At 53.5% G+C, this 22,785-nt stretch overlaps 5 protein-coding genes across 5 annotated transcripts; 2 read left to right on the top strand and 3 right to left on the bottom strand.

Annotated features, from left to right (window-relative positions):
* The first annotated feature begins 1,303 nt into the window (after positions 1-1,303).
* Positions 1,304-2,376, top strand: QC763_200492 (uncharacterized protein). The gene is made up of 3 exons (XM_062909079.1): positions 1,304-1,673; positions 1,714-1,959; positions 2,034-2,376. Exons 1-3 carry the CDS (start codon positions 1,549-1,551, stop codon positions 2,116-2,118), a joined length of 456 nt encoding a protein of 151 aa, XP_062767821.1. The 5' UTR covers positions 1,304-1,548; the 3' UTR covers positions 2,119-2,376.
* Positions 2,377-2,843: 467 nt separating this feature from the next.
* QC763_200490 (uncharacterized protein) lies at positions 2,844-6,214 on the bottom strand (the record flags this gene model as incomplete). Its single annotated transcript, XM_062909078.1, has 4 exons — positions 2,844-4,247; positions 4,309-5,905; positions 5,971-6,025; positions 6,091-6,214. The coding sequence occupies 4 exons, from the start codon at positions 6,212-6,214 to the stop codon at positions 2,844-2,846; spliced, it is 3,180 nt and encodes a 1,059-aa protein (XP_062767820.1).
* A 6,527-nt stretch (positions 6,215-12,741) lies between these two features.
* On the top strand, positions 12,742-12,882 carry QC763_200483 (uncharacterized protein; the record flags this gene model as incomplete). The annotated part of the gene is made up of 1 exon (XM_062909077.1): positions 12,742-12,882. The coding sequence occupies one exon, from the start codon at positions 12,742-12,744 to the stop codon at positions 12,880-12,882; it is 141 nt and encodes a 46-aa protein (XP_062767819.1).
* Positions 12,883-14,178: 1,296 nt separating this feature from the next.
* On the bottom strand, positions 14,179-17,834 carry QC763_200480 (uncharacterized protein). Its single transcript, XM_062909076.1, has 2 exons — positions 17,463-17,834; positions 14,179-17,394 (listed from the first exon to the last, which is right to left on the bottom strand). Exons 1-2 carry the CDS (start codon positions 17,643-17,645, stop codon positions 14,911-14,913), a joined length of 2,667 nt encoding a protein of 888 aa, XP_062767818.1. The 5' UTR covers positions 17,646-17,834; the 3' UTR covers positions 14,179-14,910.
* Positions 17,835-18,661: 827 nt separating this feature from the next.
* Positions 18,662-22,750, bottom strand: QC763_200470 (uncharacterized protein; the record flags this gene model as incomplete). The annotated part of the gene is made up of 1 exon (XM_062909075.1): positions 18,662-22,750. One exon carries the CDS (start codon positions 22,748-22,750, stop codon positions 18,662-18,664), a length of 4,089 nt encoding a protein of 1,362 aa, XP_062767817.1.
* Positions 22,751-22,785: the final 35 nt, after the last annotated feature.

Here is a 22,785-nt window from a genome sequence, read left to right as displayed (position 1 = left end):
CGCAGAAAGTATCAGGTGACCATCTTGAGTGAGGCAAGATGAACCACATTGTTGGTGAAGCACAATGTCCATCTCAGGGGGCGGCAGATCGACTTCCTGTTGCAACCCTAACTCCACGATTTCACAGACATTGGTCTGTGCAGAACCACCATCCGCTCTGCAACAGATCGACCAAGACAACACTAAATCTTGGGGATCAAGAGTTCCCGTCCTACGGAGTGACTGCCCCTCGCGAATAAGCCTCGTCGCTTAAGACTACCAAGATGGGACCACAGGGCGCGACAGCCCTTGTTGAACATTGTTCCATGGCGGTCATCAAGGAGGGTGTTCGACTATCAATCCAAGTACATGGTACGGCATTCTTTTACCCATGTTCCTTGCGTTGGTATTGGCTTGCCCGGTCCACCCAAAGGAGGATATACGTTGGCAGTCGCGAACTGGCCAAACAGGAGGCCTCGTTTATTGACCGTTCATATCGAAAACAAAGATTAGATCAGGGGGTTCCTTGTGCAAGTAAGACCGGAACGAATATGTTCCCCTTGCTTAGACTGTCAACTGGGTTGAGACGTCAAGGCAGTGTCCAACTTATCGTTTGTTAATCAGATACCCCCTGTTTTAATATCTTTGGCTAATATACAACTGGCGGCATTTGATTGGAATTCACCCACACCTCTTCAGAAGCCCGTCCCGACCAGGTCATTGGGGGGCCGAATCAGAAGGCTCGCCGCTTCAGAAGAGCGTGGTATCCCGCACCCCCTCGCAGTAGCTTCCAAGACAGGAACCAGGCGGCATAGCGTTGGAAATGTTCCGATGATAATTTACCCCCGTCCGCCTGGGAAAAAACCCTTTTTCCTCCCCGGATGGCTCTAAGAAATGCGAAGAGTCAAAGTCTTGGCATGCGGGTGATAGACAGCATTTTTATACAACCCCCACCCCCACCGTCCAATCCTATACGTTCGCTTGGTATGCAGAGCATTTAAGCAGTTTGGATGCGTGATGCCAAGAAGGGGGTGTTCAATGAGCTTATTTTTGCAATATATACGCTGAAGGGTGAGTGGTCTCATCAAGCTGACTGTTCTACAGAAGTCTGGACCTTGTGACAGCAGATTGGTTTGTTGGTTGATGTTATCTCTGGGTGTATTCGTCCGGTGCTTCGGGGGGTTGGAGACTACCGACCGTTCGGACCCAAGCACCAGGAAGGCTTCAAGTAAGAATTTGGGCTGGTGCCAAGAAGTCGTCGACTCTCCTTCTAGGAAACTTATGACCAAAAATGTGAGTAAGTATCGCCTGTCCAGGAATGTCTGTGCCTCCCCCGCCGAAGCCTATGTGTGTGCTCGGGCTTGGCCCTATCCATTCTCTGGGAAACCTCGCCCGTAAGCAGCATCAGCTACCTTTTCCTAATCTCCCACCCAGACTGCAAAGCAGACCACGTTCTTCCCTGCGCCGCAATGGAATGGACTTGTGTCTGTTGATCCGGGACGCCAACTGCCGACGTGGTAACTACCACTGTCTTTTGAGTACTGTGTGACCGAGACGTCGTGGTGATATATGCCTGTAAGCGAGTGGTGTCCGTCAGCATCCCATCGACTCACACCTTCCATCACGCAACAACCAACGCTCTCGCATCCAGACCCTCGCATCAGGAGTTCACCCATGGGTGGTTATGGTTGCAGGTGAGATGTGACAAGCCTTTTGCCCGGCTCACTCTGCAAGACATTCAGCCCTGTTGTTCAGCCGCCGTTCCCTCTTCTTCCGTACGGAGGAAGACGATGACACCACGATAGGGATTCATCACCAACAAGTCAAGCCAACAACACCACCACCATCACAACGAAGTGCCCTCACCGAACCTCCAACGTCAACGCCCTCACCTCAAAAGTCTCAATCGCTCAAACTCGGCATCCGAGAAGCTCGCTTTGCCCCCAGTCCATCCACCACACGAACAAAGCCACACAGTTTGTTAGTTCTGACATGACCATTATGTGCAACATCCTTCTTGGTCCTGACATAAGACAAAACATGCTGTCGCAAAGTCGCAACCCGAAGCGAATAAAAAAAAAGCAACAGCGGAACGAGCCTACCTCCCCAGGCCGAAGGGGGGTGGGTGATGGGGGTTAGATGTAACAGACAAGAAAGTGATTCATCACATCTCCCATGTTTTGCCCTTAGGGGGGAAGAGAGGGCAAGCACCGACAACACTGTGATGATAGATAGGTACACAGGCCAAAATGCACGTCACATGGGGAATAGATGAGAACTTGTCGAATACCTATCTACTCGGAGCTCCCCAGCTGTGTAGGTCTATCATCGGCTCTGACAAGCCAGGTCAAACTGTTTGACCCCTCTATCACTCGATAGCAGCAATTTTGGACCTCCGGAGATGTAGGCAGAAAATCCCAATAGTCTTCAGCAACATCAAACGCATGGCAGATGCCACACGTTCTTGAGCCTCAAGAATACAAACAGTAAAAATAATGTACAAATGACACTGCTTGCCTTGCCAAAGCCCGCTCGCATCCCGAATCTCATATCAACCATAAACTCCTGACATCCCTAAGTATGAACCGAAAGAAAACAAAAGAGTCTCCTGATACCCCTGTTGGAATCTGTTTTCTTCTCCAAGTACCTGCCAATCCAAAGTCCAGTCCAGTCCGCAACAGCAGACCCCAAACAGTCTCGCCAAAGAAGTGAAGTAAGCAAGAAGCAGAAAGCTAACAATACAATCATATCCATAACAAAACGCTCTTCGCTTCATTTGACCCCATTTTCTCTTTTCGATCATCGTCATAAGTAATCAGCAAAACCAAAACAAACAAACCCTACCAAGCCAAACCCGCCCAGTCTCAACTCATGACTGGAAGCCCATGGACCTCTGAACCGGCTCCTCCGTCCCAGTTCTTCCCCAGCTGCTCCAACTTCCTTTTAATCCCATCCCCCACCCTCGAGCTGAACCCAGCATCAATATTCTGAATCGCATACCTTAAAATCTCCCCCGACGACTCCCCCGGTTTGCTTTCCCTCGTCTTAATCACGACCGTCCCACCTCCTTGCTGCGGCAATCTCGTCAGCGCTACAACCGTAGAGTCCTCCCACAAAACCGGCATCACCCTCTTCTCCTCCTCCGTAGTTATCTGATCGATAACCACCACTTGTTCCCCTCCCCCTCCTCCCGCTCCCGCTCTCGCCCCCACCCCCGCCCCCGCCGCGGCAATCACACCACCCTCCTCCGGATTCTGCTGCTTGATAACCGGTGACGTCGACGAACCAGGAACACCAGCCCCAGCGCCGCCAGCATCCACTAACCCCGGATTCTGCCCCCAAGTCAAACTCATGGCCCAAAGCACCATGGTAGCTCTATACATCGCCGCGCTCCACCACGCCGGACGCCGATTGTTCGGCATCGCCCTCAACAACTTGAAAACCTGCCCGCAGTGGTACATCGACTGATCCCGTTGGAAAATGCACCTCTTCGACCTCAGATTCAACTCCCACGACCAGTCCGTGCCCTCGGCCGAGAACGCTTCCCTCCTGGCAAGTCTTTCAATCTCGGGAAAGTTGGCCGTCGCGTTGAGGGAGATGAGATGGTACAGCACCAGGTTGCAACGCGTTATGGGGCAGTTTGGTTCTCTTTGCAGATAAGCCCGCGTCATGTCATACCACTTGGCCAAAAGGGTTTGCACCTCGTCCATGCGCTGCTGGGTGGAGGAGCGGGTGATGGTGCCCGGGTTGCGCGAGCGGGAAATGGGACCGCCGCTGAGAACGTCAGAAAAGCAAGAGAGCATTTGGCGGAGGTGACAGATGAGGGACTGGATGGGGTGGAGGAGGAGTCTGAGCTGCTGGGGCGAGAGGCCGCCTTGGCTCTGGCGGCGGGAGAGGTTGTCATGGAGGAAGTCTTGGAACAAATCGCAGAGGGAGGGCGTCACGGTGGCGGCTTCGAGGAGCTGGGGGTTCACGTTGGCAGTGGAGCCGTACGCCGATTGCATCTTGTTGAGCCATTCAGCGGATGTCTGACACTGCCAGAGGGGCTCCGGGCCGGGGAGAGGACATTTGAGTTCGGTGATGGCAAAAAGGGGCGTGACGTCGTGGAAGAGGGAGAGCTCCTGGTCGAGCATGACGTAGTTGTAAACCAGCCTGTTCCTTCTTTCTCTTTCTTTCCAATGGTGCCATTCCAGCTCAAGGTCGCTGGACTTGTTGAACACAGGAATCATGGCAGGCTGCGACTCCATCATGCTTGCGTGTTTGAGCATCTCATGGCGTGGCAAGTTAGCTTTGTTCTACACTCTTCAAGACAAGGATTTTCAAACTTACGGAAATATACATCCCCCGCTGACCCATGGCAATGTCCATCAACCACTTGTCACCGCTCCACGCACCCAGCACGAGGAAAAGTAAAGCGCACCGCAGAGTAATCGGGTCTGCTGACAACTCGACGTCTTTTTCGACAATATCAAATAACGAAATCCGGCACGTCTCGGTCAAGCCAGCCGAAAGGTATCGCGCCTCAGCCATGGGCATCGCAGCCGCTCCTTGGGCAATCATGAGCAGGACCAAGAGTGTCGAGGCCAAGTTGTCCTGCAGCAGCATTTCATTGGGATCCACGCCCCCGTTGACCAAGGGATAGTACACCGACAAACTTCTGACATAGCTGCTCAAAAAATACTCCAAAATCTTGGACGGCGGCAGCACAATGTAGTTGAAGTTGGAAGGTTCCCCGGCGTTGGGATGTCCAGGCCTGTATGAGGAGGGCGGAATGCTGCTGCGATGAATGTCGAGAGCCTTGTAGAGAAATCCTTGCGTGATGGCCAGCAGCTGATCACGTGTGCGGTCCTTGATCGGTACCACCGACCCCAAATCAGCCACGTCTGGCGCTTGCTCCAGGTATTTCTCCAACGAACTCCACGTCCCTTCTTGTTTTGACTTTTTCTCCAGGCACTCGAGATGCACAATCGCCGTGCGTGGACAGTTGGTTGTGGGCAAAGGCGGTAAACATCGCGCCAGGTTCCACGCCCCTTCGGCCACCTGCACAACCTCAAACTCGGGGATGGAGCTGTCGGTCGGCATGGTCGACAAGGACAAATCCGCCTGTCCATGCTGATTTTGCCGTTGCCTCACTGTAGTTTCATATTCGGCTGCCGAGACGATGCTCGTCTCCCTGGTGTGTGACCCGCGCGAGGAACTCGCCGTCATCGGCTCTGATGTAGGGGCAGACAGATCGTTTACACCAAAATCCATCGAAATGTCGGCCCTTTCCAGCGGGATGGTCCCAGGATCACCTTGGTACATGTCGATACCGCCGATCGTGTAGGTGTCCCAGGGCGACAAAAAGTACTGGGGATCCGTCATGTCACCCATGTACTCATCCATGCCCATATCACCCCGATTGTGTGGCGAGGGAAAGCTAGGCGGGCTGATAGGGTGGGTGACCATGGGAGACTTCATGGGAGAGCGGTGTGGCTTCGTGTCCACTGTGATTGATTCCATCTTTTCCTCCATCTTAAGTGGAACACCTCTCATAAGGTCCATGTACGAGGGGTTGATGGTCGCAGGCAAGTGGGACACATGGCCAAACGGAGCGGCAGGGTATGCCATGAAATTGGCAGCAGCAGCAGCAGCCGAAGCTGCTGCCGCCGCCTGTTGATGGGATGCAACAGCGCTTGCTTGCGCAGCATGTGCCTGCTGGACACGAATAGCCGCCTTGGACGACCGTCGGGCATAGCGAGCCTCACAGTGGAGGCTCTTTTCAGCGCACCTCGTACATGGCACCTTTTTGTCACATCCTGTCTTTGCCGTGGCACAGTTCTGGCACGAAATGGGTGTCCGTCCTGTGACAGTCATCATCCCGCCCGTGATAGCATCGATGGGGCCTTGTTCGTGGAGCGAGGAGATGTGCCGTTGCAGCAAGTCCCTGTTGGATCCCATGGTTAGCTTCAAGGGTTGGTATATAGCTAAGAGGTCATGCAGGCATCTTACCGACGGCTGAAGCCTATCTTGCAAAACTGACAGACGTGTGGTTTGATGTTGGTGTCTACAAGTCCACACGACGTCAGTATCACTCATATGTGTGCTGTCAAGTTGGATGAATGAGCTTACGCTGTGGAAGATGTCTTTCGAGATGCTCTTTGCGAGTGAAGCCCTTTCCGCAGTATGTACAGAATACCTTGTTGGTGGGCTGCACATCACCAGGTCCTTCCTCTGGGATGTCGTCTCGAACCATAATACTGTGCGTCTTTGCTGTTGTTGGTGGAACCTAGAGGCCACAGTGACAGGTAGATTGTTGTGGGCAGTGCTGTGTGTATCCAAAGGCGTGGGTGGTGACGAGGAGTTGACGCTCCTGTGATGTTTTTCGACGACAAATGTGAAGGGAGAAGGAGTCTAACAGAGACTGGAAGCACGCAGAAGAAGCAAAAGGCCGAGGCCCGATCGACGTGAGCAAGGGCAATCAACTTAAGCGTCTGCAGGTGGTACCTTCTCGGTATGCAGCTTTTGTTCTTCTTCTGATGGAGAAGTTAGGTAAGGAAGGTGCCGGGTTTGAGGGCCGGAAGCTTTTTGAACGACGGAGATATTGATAAGACACCCATTCATGCTCATCAGGGTGCCTGTTGAGCATCGGCAAAGCTGAGCTCATCCAGCATGTGGATGGGTTGTGGTTTATGGAAGAGAAGCAGGGGTCAAGGATGTGGTGGGATGAGGTACATGGGTACTTCCTTCCCACACTTGAGACAGCGCGTCTTCCTGTCGCCTGGTTGTCTAAAACAGGTCCACGGCAAAGGGGGGGGGCAAGGCCAGATAACACTGTTCCCGATGAAGTATGGTCGTGCGGTAGTGCAGAGTATAAAAGAGATGGGGTGACGTTTGTGGTATCGACGGTGCGAGCCACTAATCCACTTCACCACCTTGGATGAAGACGATGTTGTGTAGACAGCAGTCGAGGAGCGGTCAGAAAGGCGGGCACCTCTCGCGTCCAGCAACGAGAGACAGATTCTGGGACACAAGAAAGAACGAAAGGGTCAGAGACAGTGATACCACGGCGCCACAGGTCCGACAGAAGAATATCACTGTCTGCAGAAAGGGCAAAAGCAGCGCTCCCCAGGGAGTGAAACCTGCCAGCATGGCAGCACAGCACGCGCTGGTGATCTCAGGTGTATACATGCACAAGTTGCCCTTGAGTCCCGGAAGAAGAGGAAGACTACAGCGCAAATTGGCCAGTCGGCCGACGGGCTGAAATTGTAAGGGTTTCGAGGGACAGCAAGACGAGGGTAAGCCCGCCGGGAGTGCAACGCTGCCAAGTAAACAAGGGGAGCAGGCGAGAGAGGGGTTCGATCTGGGTGCTAGAAGGGTTCCATTGACGAAGGACAAGGCCCGCACCGTGGGACCCGAAGACATCGTCTCGGGACTGAATCGTCGCTGAGTACGACGTCGTTGATCATCCAGTGGCTGGCTGCCCAGGCATGGCATCGATGACGACTGTTGGCAAGTTCGTGAGGTGGATGAGGTGGGTGAGGTGGCTGTCTCTCAGGCACAATTCGGCGCCGGCGAGAGCAAAAGGTGGATGAGGCAGCGGAAGAAGGGGCGCGGCGGCCGGACGGTGTGAAGAGGGTGCCAATGCCAATTTGCCAGTTCTCCAACGTCGATGGGAATGGATACTAAGCGTATGCAAGGTTCGGTGTTGTATCAAAGGGCCAGGTGGGAGATCAACCCACATCATCGGCATTGATACGGTCACGCCGTGAGCTGGAGCTGCCAGCCGCTGCATCTGGCTGTTAAGCGCGGCCCAAGGGCGGCTGGTCCACCCCCCTCCTCTTCATCCGTTCATAACACCCTGCATCTGCTGCCTCTCCCGCCCGCATCTGATATGACCGACTAGGGAAGTCACTCTCACGCCCGTTACCCGTCGCGGCCAGGGAAAGACGGAATAGCGGTCCCAAGAAATTGTCCAGTTAGTTCGTAGAGAACACATGTGGGCACGAGTCATTGTGCATGTTGGGGGGTTCAATCTAGGTTTGGCCGACACAACAGTTGGTGAAGCCAAGTCAGACTGTCGGTGCCACCGACCAGAGTTGTCGATAGCTGAGGGTGAAGGTTTCTCGTTGAATTATGAAATCTACTGCTTGCTACTGGTTGACAAATACTTTTGCTGCGTATTCGGGACCTGGAAGCCAGGGAGAAGCAGCTCGGTTCTGCGGCACAAAAGGCGGCTTGATATGGCCATATCAACATTTGGGAACTTTGTATAGTGTGAAGCAACATCTCATCCCGCAACCTGGTTTGGTTTCCGTGGCAGGTGCTGGAAAATAGATGAGGCCCTCAATATCGACGGCCTCGAGGAGCTTGAGAATACTGCATGACGGGGTGCAAGCAAGCTTTTTGTGAATAAGCCTTGTCCCTGGACAGATCAGCACAACCCCCACTGCCGGGAGCTCCACTGAGCTGCGAGCATAGGCTAACCCGAATGAGCCCCCCCTGTGAATCTGGGGTTGACCCCTGGCCATCAGGGTTAAGGCTGCCCACCCCCCCAACAACATGACCACTTCAAGTAACAAAGCTCTTCATCTCTCCAAAGGGGTCACTCTGGTAAGATTGCTGGATTCGGTCATCTCGTGACTCTTTCTCGACTGTCATTTAGTCATGTTCCCTCTAGGTTCTCTGCTAGATGATGCTTGTCTCAGAGGTTCGCCAGGGGCCAGCCAGAGTCAGAACCAGGGTCAGGGGGAGAGGATGATGTCGTGCGAGCCCGCGTAAAGCTTCGTCTCCGCACATGCGGGAATATCTTGAACCATATCTTGATTTAGAGGGCCCAATTACGAGCATATTGCGAGTCCGCTAAAAATAAGCTTGTTGATGAAGGCTCCAGTTCTCGGCGCTGGCGGGGTGGGCGGCTGTTAATCGTAAGGTGTCCGTTTGATAGGCTGATTTGGTTCAAGAGCATTAGTCTCTTGCTTGTCGCCCGACACCCTGGCGACTTGCGAGTAATGCATTGATTGATTGAGACCGTTGGGTTCTCTCAACAAAATGTCGAGAGAGAGAGCACATTGGACCTTGGGAGGCACCAAGAATATGCTTTGGACCACAAACGCCAACCAGTCACCAAGCCCGCGCGACGACCTTCATGGCCGGGCCAATTGGGGCGCGCCATGATCCTGGCCCATTTCCAGATATGGATATTCTTGGTCCCGGGACTCGTGTTGGATATCGCTTTCGAGCTCTACGGCAAGCACAGGGCTGGATGGCGTCGCTGAGCTGTTAGCGAGCTGCTGTGGCTCGGTCACGAGGAGACGCCGAGCGGAGGACCAAGCCGGCGATAGCCCCCCGCATTTGTTGGCTATGTCGGCGCCTGGCGGGGCGATCTCTTTTGTTTGATGACTGAACCAAGCTGAAGTTTGTATACCGAGTCCACCATCACGAATCATACGAGGCGCCCGATTCTATGCCGGTCATTCTGGCACTCCGGGGCCGCCGGCATGACGATGGCCCGGAAGGGAGAAGGGGCGGTGACCTCCTCAACGGGTTGGCGAGAAATCTTATTGATGCCTTGATAGGCAGACGTGACTCCATCGGTGAGCAAGGGAGACGGGCAGCGCTCACCGTCCCCGTGCACCAATCTGCTGGTCTGAGACAGTCGGAAGCTTTTGAGTGGACCAGGTCTCTGGTGTCTTGGACATCCCGAAGGCTCAGAGGCTGGCTTGATGAGACTCGAGGTCTCAGGGCGGGAGCGGCGTTTCTCTTGGTTGGTTGATCTCTGGTGATCTACTGCGGTCTGTGTGTTTGTTTGTGTTTGTGTAAGAATGCAAGAGAGTAAGAGACGTACCTACCTTACCCGATGTGCCTTCCGTAGGCATGATGGATGGCTCCTGCCACAACGTCCTCCCCCTCCTCCACTCACCCACCCACCTCTTTCTTGAAAGGAAGCCGCGAGGGGGGGTGTTCGAGAACACGTCAGAGTGCGGGTGCGAGTTACACCATCTCAATGTCGTCGCCATTTGTCTTCCATCATTTCCTGTTCAAAACTCGCCAGGTAAACAAAGAGCGGAAGATGCTGACACAGCAACCAACTCCCGACAAACAAGACATCTAGTAGCCGTTGTAGTGTCTTGCTTCTCCGATTCCAATGCTAGGTAATCTTCTGACGGTTGGAAAACACCAACGGCTTTTATCGTCTGCCCTGCCATGCTGCAGCTGATTGGTTCGCCCCATGTCACATTGGACGATCTGGCTGATCTAGCGTCGTAATCATGGTGCGGGAGATCGTCTCGGCGCTGAACAGGAGGGTGTCTAGCATGGATTCGGCGCTTTTATTGTCGAGTTGACAACTGAGGTGATGGCTTCAACGGGGCGGCAGTCTCGAGAGCTGGTCGAAAAAGAAGGCGTGCCTTGGCTTCGGTTCTTCATGTTGTGTTCGGCAGGTTGATTGGACAAGGCAGCACGTCGTAGCCGGCTGATCTCGGGCATGGCTCACCACCGAACACTTATTGACCGAGACGCGCAGCTTCATTCTCATCTGCCGACAAAGCATCATTGTCAAATGTCAAGTGATGTGTACAATGGTCTGGGAAACATCAAAATCCTATGGCCGAGGTCCCTTTCTCTTTTTTTATCTATGCCCGGAGCTTATCACGCCTCGCGGAGGTCCAGCATATGACGGACACCCGAAGTGTGTTGATCCTCCAGCACGTGGGTCTTGAGTTTTGGATCGGTCAAAGCCGCGACCATTAGCCATTTCAATGACTGTTTTGGCACTTGCCTTTTCTCGGAGGAACCCCGATATCCGAAAGATTAACCATTCATGTGTGGTCTTGAAGCCAGGGTAGATACTCACCATAGGCGGTATTACAAGTCTCCCCTTGTTCTTTTAATCATCGGAGATCCAGTAATTGTCGGCCATTTTCAACGTTCGGTTAGCTTTGTTGCCGGCGCCGGAAGTTCTGTGTTTCTAGAATGTCGATTCGAGTCGGGGGAGGCTCAACTGGTGTCCACTGGTCCTAGCACACCATGATTGCCTGATAGATATCCCCCTCGAGGGCCTTGTGGATTGGGGCAGAAAGACGGCTCGGTGCCGAAATATCAACAAGCTGGGGCGTATCATACGCAGACCGGACATGTAATACTGCTCGGACCAGATTTAGCTTGTGGGAAGCCCGTACGTACAAAAAGAGGCGTCTGTTGACGGCGCCAGCCAATCCGATCGGCCATTGATGGGGAAAGGGCGAGGCGATTCCGAAGGTAGAGCCTCGTTTCCAGGGCCCCCTTCTGCCGTGAGATGTCATGACATTGTCCAAGCCTCACGAAAAGTGGTTATGATCGTTGTTGGTACATCATGCAGAAAAGAAAGTGGGCTTGGATGGCAGTGATGGGTAACATCAGTCTATCTGCTTCCTGGCTACCAGTCATTACCATTCTAGAGGATATTGTGAAGCCTTTTCACTTTGCAGGGCTCCGACGTTATGAGGCATCTATTTAATATCAATGAGATTGCTATAAGGGATCAGAAGGTGCGCGAGACCAAAGGCCAAAGGCAGAAATAGGGTACATGGGACGTTCTGCTTCTTGACAGATCCTTGACGTCTTTTGACATGTGTCAAGCACACGGCTTCCCCGTGTTCCGTCTCAAGGGAGGAAGAGAGACATGCTTTTGCTTACCTCCGGTGGTGTCCCTGAGAAGTCCGAGAATGGGTACCTATCTCGGAGGACTTGGGGGGGAAGAGCGAACCAGATATTCGAGTCATTCAGTCTCCGGGTTGAGCTGCATTCTGGCCATCTATCTTCATTTTGAAAATACTGTCGACGATGGGTGAACGGGAAGGGAACCCTATGGTTAACGGTTTTCAATCATGACAGGGAGTTGCGGTGCCGGACGACGGCAGTGTAAGTCCTCATCCCTTTACTTCAACTCCTCATCACACGTTACATCAACTCTAGATTCTTCTTCCCGTATAGTGTTTTCTTCGCTGTACGTTGCATCAAGAGGCTTGTTCTTGTTTCGTTGGCCACCATGCACGTTCGTTTCGTCCCGTCTTTGTATGCTGCAGACACACGACAGCACACGGAATAAAAAGTCGGTGGCCGAAAGAACCGATGGCCGATGCCGCGAGAAGGCGAGGGATATGGAAAAAGCACAAGAAGATATTGATATGGGATCGCCACCGCCGTCACCGGACGGGGATTGCGATGTTGCTCTGCGAGTAGGTATCAAGACGATCCCAACTACGCCATCAAGCCCCCATACTCCTTGTACAACCGCCCTCTGGCCGCCACCAACGCCCCAGATGAACGATTCCATGGATATAAAACCGAACATCAGCTTATCATTGGACGAAACAACAAGAGTCGGGTATCTGTGGGCATGACCGCTGTTCAGGAGGGTGGCATACATGACATGACATCTGACAGAAACCGGACAAAACGACAAGTTTCACTTGACAGACAGGTGTCAGATGAAAGGGGGAGAGGACAGCAAGGAGGGCTCGTGACGCACACCCGCCCACACCTGGGCTGGGCAAGGTACGCGCAAGTACGCATATCATCCCCTCTTCATCCTCCCCGATCTCGCATCAGGATGAAGTATCTATATATCATACTGTCCGCCCCCCCCCCCCTTGGTCCCCTCGTCGGCCCCTTTCTCTCTGCTTCCCTCTTCTCCTGTCCATCATTTCTTGTTGAAGAGAACAACAACCCCGATTGCAGAAGAGATGGTCCCTTCCCTCGATTGTTTTGATCATGACGGGCATGGACTTCGACGTTTGATGGATGATGGGACGATCTGGGCGGTTAAGGCACAACTATGGCAACGTGAAGGCAACATCAACACTTGACAACACCACAATAGGATGGCCTTTGATATCGGCCTCGACATCGACCACACCCGAGCAACGATGCCTGACAGGATAACGAGAGAAGGACCTCAAGCCTGGGACTCGAAAGAAATGAAGCTCACAAGAACGAAATCGACGACAACATAATCACAAGCAGGGATTCGCAACGGCAGAGAGCAATGGAGAAGCATGAAGATCAAAGAGACATTTGACTGAGTGGGAGGACGAGTGAGAGGTCGATATGATACAGTATGGGAAGATTGGCTGTCATGACTAACCGCGAGAACTGGCTGAAAGAGGATCCTTCACACCCCGATCCGACTAGGTACCCACTCAACTTCGAGAAGGATCAGAGAGGAAGCGCAGACTAGAAGGGGAGAGTCTTGGTCATGGGCCGTTGGCAAGGTGCCAAGTAAGATCGTTGGGGAATCAGGGGAGTGGGAAAGGGTGAGGAGGGAAGGGGCCCAGGTGGGTATTCACGGGGGATATGGACGACAGGACGCGATGTGGTTCTCGACTTGAAGGAGGCATCATGTGTGAGGGAGGATTCAAAGGCAAGGAAAGGCTACATGGGGGAAATCTTGGAAATCTTGGATTACTGACCCGACTTGAACACGACGAAACGATGCCCGATCACCTCGAGACCCCTGTCAACCGATTTTTAGGAGTAACGAAAGGCGAAAGACTGGAAAGGGGTAATGTGGGAATGGGGTAATGTGGGAATGTGGTAATGTGGTAATGTGGTAATGTGATAACGTGGTAATGTGGTAATGTGGTAAAAGGTAAAGGGGGATGGAAAGTCAGAGCAATAACTCAAGGTAGACAAGTCATCGTCGTCCCTTCCTTGTCTCTTCTGCCGTTTTCTTTGAGCAGGTGGCACCTTCCCAATGACAGCACATCCCCATATCTACCACCAACGGCAGGAGCGATCACTGAGTCATAATAACACGGGAAGCTGCAATCATGGGCTCAGCTTACCAGCTAGGCTAAACCTGTTCACATATAGGCGAAAAAATCAGCAACAACCATCACATACGACCATACCCAGCTGAAAAATACGGGATCCCGTCCGCTCTCCCCTAGTCAAACAGCTGAGGGCCGAACTAGTACTCAGGTGGGTGACCACTGGGGAATCCTCGGTGTTGTATGTTTTTGGCTCTTTTTGGGGGTCCACTTGACTCCATCACCAAGTCTTGGCACCGTTGTCTCCCAATACCAAGGACTGGGTTGTCGTTTACATCCTCACCATCCTCTTGATGGGATTATCTTTCTTTTGTCTTGCCAACTGAACGGCCAGGCCATCAGATATTTCCTGTGGGTTGAACAATGCCACTGTGTCATAAGCTACCCAAGCATCTTACCCAGCACAGTCACATACAAAACAAGAGTCAAGATTGAAAACTATGGATATTCTTTTATTAAAGAGGGGGGGGTAGGGGGGGTATAGCACTATCTAGCACTTTCCAAACTCGCACAAGGCTCTCCAAAATTCCAGATACTCCTTTCCTTTGACAATGATTATGGGGCAAGCATGCTTGCAAAGTGAGAGGATGCAAATACAAAATGCAGCAATAACAAAGACATGAGATGAACACCAGATCCAACCATGCAACAACACACATTTCAGGACGAAAAGCCTGCCACGAAACATGAATAGAAACCCAACTGAACAGTCAAGACGGGGAAAGCGAGCGCTGATTAAGACAAGGTAGATAAGTTTGGGGACACGTGTGTGTGATGTATGATGTGATGTGTAACCGAATTTCCAGAAACTCTCCCAATGCATGATGAAAAAAAGTGATGGCAGTGTTTGTACGTGATGCGGGAGGGTGTATATACCTTATATAAACGATGGACCTGGGGGGGATTGGTGGTAGGAGGTTGATGATGTGAAGGGAATGCGATGTAATGATATGAAAAGATATGAAAACGAAAAAAACCCGTCATGAACATGCCTTCCAGGATGAAAGGGGATGAACTGAACTCCAAAATTCCAACAGTCCAACACTTTCCAACTCCGCAGCTCCTTCAACTCCCAACAACGATTGCCTCCCTGTTCCTGCCTTTCCAATTCATATCCAATTTCTTTCACTACCCGTCCTAACTACTCGGCATTTCCACCCTTTATCAACGTCTCCAGCTCCCATGGATTCAAAGTACTCCTTCTCCGGCTTGCCACCTTGTCGCTTGTCTTCCGTGCCGTCACAGCTTCTCCATAATTCCTCTCCCGTTTGCGTGGCTTCTCTGCATGGATAACCTGATGAGGCTGGACAGCCGATGAGCTGAGCTCATCCTCACCATCGTCGTACTGCTCAGGCTGATACTGAATGTAGTCGCTCTGCTCCGATCTCATACTCTTGGTCGACATTGTTTCGGTAGGTGTGTTGGGCATGCTATTCTCTGCTGTAACCCGACCTGAACCGGGACCTGGGAGGTGGATGCCCTTCCTTGCTGCCTTGAGTTTGGCTCTCACGCGGGCCGCATCAGCATCGCGTTCCGAAGCGGCAAGCTTGGCTTGAATGGTCGCCATGGAAAGAGGGGATTGCTGGGCTTGTGTTGGAGACTGAGGGTGTTGCAATACCGGGGCGTTATTAGTGGCGGTACCAGCTGCGCAGGCAGAATTATTACTTCCGCTGCTGCCAGCGTTACGTGGGAGGGGAAGGCGAGAGTTCACGCGGCGAGGGGATTTCCCGGGCGCTGGTTCTGGGTTGGGCGGGATAGAGGTCTTGGAGCTCGATGAGACTGGCGCGGATCGGGTAGAGGTGGTCGAGGTAGCGGAGGTGTTGCGGGGGGTTGGCTTGGAGGGCTTGGAGGTATCGCTGTCCCCTTTGCGGGTCTCTGAGCGTCCACGGGTGATGGGTGGTCTGGTAGGACGTGTTACGGGGGGCCGGGAAGTGACCTTTTTCTGCCTGGCTTCGCTTTCCTGTTGCTGCTGCCGGGTAGTGGTGGTGCTGGTAGTACTAGTTTTCTTCTCCTCCCGCTCTTGTTGCCGAGATGGAGGTTTTCGTGTTTCCCTTACTGGTCTCGGGGCAGGGGATGGCTTCTTGATTGGTCTTGTCGCATGCGGTGGGGGCGTTGGCGCTGACTTTTTCGTGACTGCACTCTTCGGTTCCGCCGCGGCGGCCTTGGGCAACGAGACGCTGTCCAGAGAGATAGATGTATCAGGTGTAGAGACGGCCGCGGAAGGCGGTTGCGCAGCCGTGCCAGTTTCCTCAGAAGGCACGGTCCGTACTGATAATAGCGGCTTCTTGGATGGTGATTGCTGGGGTCTGTCGGCATGGGGAGGTGGTAACGGCGATTCTTCAGAAAGGGGTCGGCTCCGGACGCCTTCTTCGACAAACTTTGGACGTCTCCTCAAATTGGGGCCGTCTCTTCCACCCTTGTTTCCGGCCGAAAAATGTTCGCGCAACGGGCTGGGCTGGGGGGCCAGAGCGACGGGAGGCGAGGGCATCACGACCGACTGCTGAAGGATCTCAACGTTAGGCTCCTCGACATCCAACTCGTCCATATCAATCTGCTGGTCTTCAAAGACACTCGAAGTATCGCTGTCGTCCTGTTCCTCCATGCCACCCTCAGGCACCAACTCCAAAGGACCCTCGTCCTCGTCCTGGTAGTCAACTTGATCATGATGATAACTCTCATGGCCCTCATGGACAGATTCCAATTGCAGTCCTAGCCCACCTTGAGCCGTCTCTTCCACGTTTTGAACCTTGACCGGACTAAGGCGCAGGCCCATCTTGAGCTCCTCCACATTAACAGGCCGCCCACTGGCCTGCATTCTCCTCCGCCAGCCATCAATGAGATGGACCGCCTCTTTCCATCGCGTCTCCATCTTCTCCCACCCGTCGCGCAGCCTGTTGATCTCATCTTCTCTCACCACCACTTCCTCAATCGGCACAAATGATGGGTTGGTAAGGATCGTCCTCAGATGTTCAAGGACAGCCTCAATCTCAGCGGCCATGTCATCGTAACTGGTGGGCAACGACAGAGCATACCCGTCACTGTCCACCATTCCACCGTCCCAGCCGCTCATGTCCTTCAACTGTTCCGTCGTCCTCCTGATTAGAGTCAGAAGCCCCTCATTCTCTTCGCTCAGCCCCTTGGCCAATTCAGCGAGGAACGAGTTTGTTTCCTGACGGAGATCATACCCATCACTGCTACTGGCCGTCGTCGTGGGCGTGGGAGGCAATAGGTTGCCCTGTTCATCGGCGCCGATATCGCCAACCACCGTGATGGAGGTGACACCTGGGCTCTTGCTAGCGCCTCTCGCTCTAGCCGCTTCTGTTACCGCCTTTTTCAGCCCCTCAATCTGGCGGTCCCTCTTGCGGACCTCTGTGGCGCAGGCAGATCGTGTTTGGGCAGCCAGCAACTTCGTCCTCGCAGCCTCTTCTTTGAGGCGGTGAATCGTCGCCTCGGCCGTCTTGATGTGCGCTCTCACAGCAGTTTCGGCAGCGTCGCTCAGGCCAGCTTTGCGCTGGGCCTCTGCGTTCTTTTCTTGCAGGCGCTGGATGTCGTTGGCTTGTCGGAGGGACTCGGCGCGCAGCGTGCGGAGAGTAGCGGAGAGAGATTCACGGTGCTCTGCATCGCGCTGTGTTGGTTTCCTGTCAGTACGCCGATGTCTTGGAGAAGTGGCGGGAATTGGGTATAAAAACTGACATCACGGCGCAAAATCAAGTCATTCACCACCGACATGATCCGGCTCATGGTCTCGCCCATCTCCTCCTCGCTCTCCCCCGGGTTGGTAAAGTCGATGTTCTGGCCATCGCGCAGCAGGCCTCTAGACAGTAGCTGGTTGTTAATGTACAGCGACGCCGTACGCAGGTTTTCGGACACAATCATCTTGGTCGTTGTTTTCGCATCTCCCTCCAGCGCCGGTTCTTCTTTTCTTTCTTTGGTGGAGCGGAAGAGAGAGTAAAGAATGGCCCCCCGTCAGGTAGAAATGGCCCTCCAACAGGGATGCGTCTCCTTCGAGAAAGATTGAATTGGGAAAGGGCACGAACAAATCGGGACAGTCTTGGGACGTGGGACTTGCTAAATCAAGGCGTCATTCCCGAAGTACGGAGATGGGTAACATTTCAGCAGTGCAGTGCAGTTACAGTTGCTTCGTCGTCGTTGAAAGACCCACGGGTGTCACGGCCCACGAACAGCATGGCAATCTTTCCCAAGACGAGGGCAAAACCGCGGTTCGCTAGTGGTCAGTGGGCTCCATAGCACCCCTGCTCTGTTTGTTTGGCGGGGCGTTGCTGCGACAACCACCTGCAACGACCGTGCGCTAGCGTCACCGCTCAGCTGTTTCCCCAACCTTTTGCACACTCGGCACACGGGGAACCCTAACCCGACCCGTCATCACTCTCTTTTTTGTGCTGCCACAGCTACTCTGTACCTCTCCACTCGTCGACTGATCAACACACATCAGCATCGTACCATGACGCAAAACTCTTGTCAGTTTTCTTTTTCTTTACGCCGAGATGGGGAAAGTATGGAAATCACGGTGGCTGGGCACATCTTCAATGTGGATCGCTTCGAGAGGGAAATTACAACATTGCCAAGACTGTATTCCTATCCAGACAGGTTTTCCGGGTTACCCGCCGCCAGAAGATGCTCTCCCACTCCAACCAACAAGGTCTCTTCAACAAATCCCAAGAGCCCAAGAAGTCCCAGAGAACCCTTTGTGCATGGGTCTGTGCTCTGCAGACAGGGAAGACCACTCCCTCGGGAGTCCCCAACAACCCCTCCTCCTCCACCCTTCAAACAAGTTCCAAGTCAACAGAGCCCCCTCCCCGTGGCCCCTCACCATCCTCCCTCGCCTCCATGTGGTTTCGAACCCGCCGCCGCCGCTCGCCAACGTCAGCCCGTCAGACCTGCAGAGCGGCATCCTCCCGCGCTGCATGGGAACCTTTTTTCCATCCCTGGGTCGGATCATGTTTCGAGGCATCGAGTGCCTTCGCTTCACCTACCTTGCCCCAGCCACCTCCTCCGGGAGTTTGGATGATGATGCGGTCACCCGCCTTCATCGGCGCCGTGTTCTTGGCCCCCATGTTGATGTACCTCTCCTCCGTCTCCCCTTCGTCATCACCACCATCACCCCCCTCCCCTTCCTTCTCAGCCTGTAGCCTCTTCAAACTTGTCTCCCAGCTAGCCTTCTGCACTTTCCTCACCCACAAGTTCAACCCCGCCTCCGCATCCTCACCCCCGGCCATGCCATACGGCTGGTAAACCCTCCTCTCACTCAAGATCGACACCTGCATCGGCAACCTAAACTCAATATCCCTCACCACGCCATCGCCACCCCTGTGCTGTCCCTTACCACCTGATCCCCTCCTGATGGAGAATTCCCGCAACAAAACCGGATACCGTCTCTCAAACACCTCTGAATCCGTGATTCTGGTATTCGTCATGTGCACGTGAACTCCATCTGTCCCCTCCCAGTACGGCCCGGCGCCGCTCCCGCCCGCAATCGTCTCGTAGTACCCGAACCCTTTGACCTCTTTCTGGCCCGTGACGTTTCCACCAAAGCCAAACGTCAAGTTATTGCAGCAGCCTTGGCTGGCGGCACAGGCTTCAAAGGCCTTGAAGATGACGTCTGTGATGCGCTGACTGGTCAAGACATTGCCGCCCACCACGGCAGCGTTGTCTGACGGAGACAGCAAGCTCTTCGTGGGAATCTTGACCGTGATGGGGCGTAGGCAGCCTTGGTTCAGCGGGATGTCTTCCGAGATCATACACCGGAGGCAGTAGATGATGGCCGAGTACGAGATGGCCTCGGGAGCGTTGATGTTGGCGTAGACTTCGGGGCCTGTGCCCGCAAAGTCAAAGATGGCTTCGCCCGCTTGGTCGTCAATGGTCACCTTGAGGCGGATGGGAGACCCGTCGTCCATGTAGTCAACTGCTGAGAGCTCCTTGCCTTGAAACCGCTTCGATACAGTCTTAAGCAAATTGCGCACCTGGAGTTCCGCGTTCTTCTGGATGGCCACCATGTAAAACTGGACCGTATCCTCACCATACTCGCTGATGAGGCCCTCGATGAGGGAGATGCCCTTCTGATTCGCTGAAACCTGGGCGCGGAGGTCGTTGATGTTGTCAGCGAGGGTGCGGGTACCGCTGCATCCTGGGTACTTGGCTGGCTCGTGATAAAGAAGCTCAATGCAGCGTTCTTCATTGAACTTTCCCTCGCTAACAAGCTTCTCAGACTTGATGGCGGCACCTTCTTGGTACAGCTCGCGGGAGTGAGGGGGCATGCTGCCAGCCGTGATACCTCCGATGTCAGCGTGATGGGCGCGAGAGGCGGCATAAAACAGAATCTTATCACCAGCCTCGTTGAATGCTGGCATCAGAAGAGTGATATCTGGTAAGTGAGTGCCACCGTATGACGGGTGGTTGGAAATGATGACATCGCCCTTCTTGAGCTTGCCCTCCCAGATCTTGGCCTGGGTGCGAACACAAGTCGACATGGACCCCAAGTGGACAGGCAAATGAGGAGCATTGGCTACGAGACCTCCGGACGCGTCAAAAATGGCACAAGAAAAATCAAGACGCTCCTTGACGTTGGTACTGACGCTTGTCTTCTGGAGCGCTCTGCCCATCTGCTCCGCAATGGCCATAAACCGGTGCCCAAAAATGCTGAGCATGATGGGGTCAACCTCATGCTCTTCCATACTTTCAGAGGACTTCTCCTTCGCAGCCTTGGGAAGGTCGACCACAACGTGCGTCTCGAGAATCAAAGCAGTGGCGTTAGGGGTGACGACAATGGTTTGGGTGCCATCCGCCAACATGGCTGGACCCTTGATAACGTTGCCAACGGAAAGATCAGTAAGTTTGTAGATGGGGGTATCCAGCCGGCCTCCTTCAAAATAAACCTTGGCTTCGGAGTGCTTCTTCTCTGGAGATACATCTGTGCGCTGGACTGTCTTAAGCTGCTCATCGACTGTCTTCTCCCCATACTGGAAGCTCTTGCCAATGCCACGCACACGGACGTCGTCGATAATGATATCCCTCTCATCTAGCGTAAAGCCGAACTCGTAACGGTGGTGCTCCACAAAAGCCCTGCCGAAGTCCCAGCTGTCATCGCTCGGCTTGATGATCATGAGAGCTGATTCGGTGCCGCGATATCTCATATTGAGGTACTCCTCAAAGACCATCTCGCTGTCGTCAAATCCCTGATCTCTCAAGGCCTCGCGAGATTTTTCCTTCAGACTTCCGACTTTTTGCTTGAGATGGCCAACAACCTCGCTGTCCTGACTCCACACACTCGAATCTGGCTCTTGACGTTCATCCACCACGTCTGCAAGGGCCATGCCATAGGCAGAGAGAACCGAAGAGTATCTATGAACCAGAATCTGCTTGATACCCAGTGACTCGGCAATAGCAACAGCGTGCTGACCGCCGGCACCTCCAAAGGTAGCCAGACGGTGCTTTGATGTGTCGTGGCCCTTGGCCTCAGTGATGCTTCTGATAGGTCGGGTCATGGCTTCGTTGGCAACTGTCAAGAATCCATAGGCAACCTCATCGATGTCCATCTTCTTTCCCGTTTCCTTCTGAATCTGGTCTGCGATTTCCTGAAGCGCCTTTCTACTCGCCTCCGTGTCCAGGGCCTCGTCCTCATTCTTCCCAAAGATCTTGGGGAAGAACTCGGGCAATAATCTGCCCAAGAACAAGTTGGCATCGGTGACGGCCGCCGGGCCACCCTTTCGGTAGCAAGCAGGACCAGGGTGAGCACCGGCAGAATCGGGTCCGACAACAAATAGCCCATTTTTGAAGAACAGCCTTGATCCGCCACCAGCGGCAACTGTGTTGATATCCAACTGTGGAGACTGGATGGTGACACCGGCAGTCGTTGTCTCAAAGGTATGGTCATACCTGCCGTCTCCATACCTCGAGACATCTGTGCTGGTACCACCCATGTCAAACCCAATGACAGGAACTTTGGTCTTCTTGTCGTACGAGGTGATGGCGTAACCAACAACACCTCCTGCGGGGCCGGACAAGATAGCTTTCAGGCCTGTGAACTTGTCGACATCCACCAACCCACCATCGCTTTGCATGAACTCACACCTCGCACCCTTCTTTTCGCCATTTTCCTTGACACTCTTCGAGCCCAAGCTACCGCCTTCAAATCCATTCTGAAACCCAGCAATGTACTTTTTAATCGCTGGCGTAAGATACGCATCAGCGCAGACCGAAGTTGCTCTTGAGACCAACTTGATCATCGGCATCAGCTCATGGCTCAGGCTGATGTGCTCAAACCCAATCTCCTTGGCCACTTCGCCCACCAACCTCTCATGGTCTGGGAAAGTATACCCATGCATCAAGCAAACAGCCACACTCTTGATCCCTTTTCTGTAAATCTCCCCCAACTTGCCCTTGATTACCTCCCTATCCGGTCTTTGCAGAATCCTAACCGCCTCTCCACTCAGTCCCATGACAATCTCTTCCTTCTTTGCCTCTTCCGTCCCAGCCTTGGCCTCCACTTTAGTAAGCACCCGCTTCGGATCCTCAGCATAATCCTCCAACGTCACTCTCTCCTCCATCTCGACCACCTCCTCATAAAGCACATCCGGCTTCTTGATTGCCAAGTCAAAGATCTTTGGGCGAGACTGGTTGCCGATCAATAAAATATCCCCAAACCCTTTGGTGGTGACAAAGGCGATCTTCTCTCCTTTCCTCTCCAGCAAAGCGTTGGTAGCCACAGTGGTGCCCATACGTATGCTCTCGATGGCTGACGTATCGAGGGGCTGATCACGAGGGATATCTTTCTTGAGAAAGTGGGAGAGGATGCGTCGGATGCCTTCGAGGGGAGCATCCGAGTAATTGGAGGGGTCTTCAGAGAGAAGCTTAATAATGATGGTCTCGCCGTTCAGGGACCCAACGCAGTCAGTGAAAGTGCCGCCGCGGTCAATGGCGATGCGGATTCCGCCTTTCTTTGAGGCTTCAGGTGAGGAAGACATGGTGGGCGGGTTTTGTAGGTGTTGACGTGGCTTGT

The sequence above is a fragment of the Podospora pseudopauciseta genome (assembly GCF_035222475.1).
Source record: "Podospora pseudopauciseta strain CBS 411.78 chromosome 2 map unlocalized CBS411.78m_2, whole genome shotgun sequence".
Classification (NCBI taxonomy): Eukaryota; Fungi; Ascomycota; class Sordariomycetes; order Sordariales; family Podosporaceae; genus Podospora; species Podospora pseudopauciseta.
The sequence above is the reverse complement of the archived record's forward strand: the minus strand, read 5'-3'. Positions and strand labels throughout refer to the sequence as shown.

What these genes read in the sequence shown, in the direction of transcription:
- QC763_200492 (XM_062909079.1), top strand. Translation starts at nt 1,549, where the DNA reads ATGCCTGTAAGCGAGTGGTGTCCGTCAGCATCCCATCGACTCACACCT. An exon ending in ATGGGTGGTTATGGTTGCAG is followed by an intron (nt 1,674 to 1,713) that starts GTGAGATGTGAC and finishes TCACTCTGCAAG; the next exon opens with ACATTCAGCCCTGTTGTTCA. An exon ending in CGAACAAAGCCACACAGTTT is followed by an intron (nt 1,960 to 2,033) that starts GTTAGTTCTGAC and finishes GCTGTCGCAAAG; the next exon opens with TCGCAACCCGAAGCGAATAA.
- QC763_200480 (XM_062909076.1), bottom strand. Translation starts at nt 17,645, where the DNA reads ATGATTGTGTCCGAAAACCTGCGTACGGCGTCGCTGTACATTAACAAC. An exon ending in ACTTGATTTTGCGCCGTGAT is followed by an intron (nt 17,395 to 17,462) that starts GTCAGTTTTTAT and finishes AAACCAACACAG; the next exon opens with CGCGATGCAGAGCACCGTGA.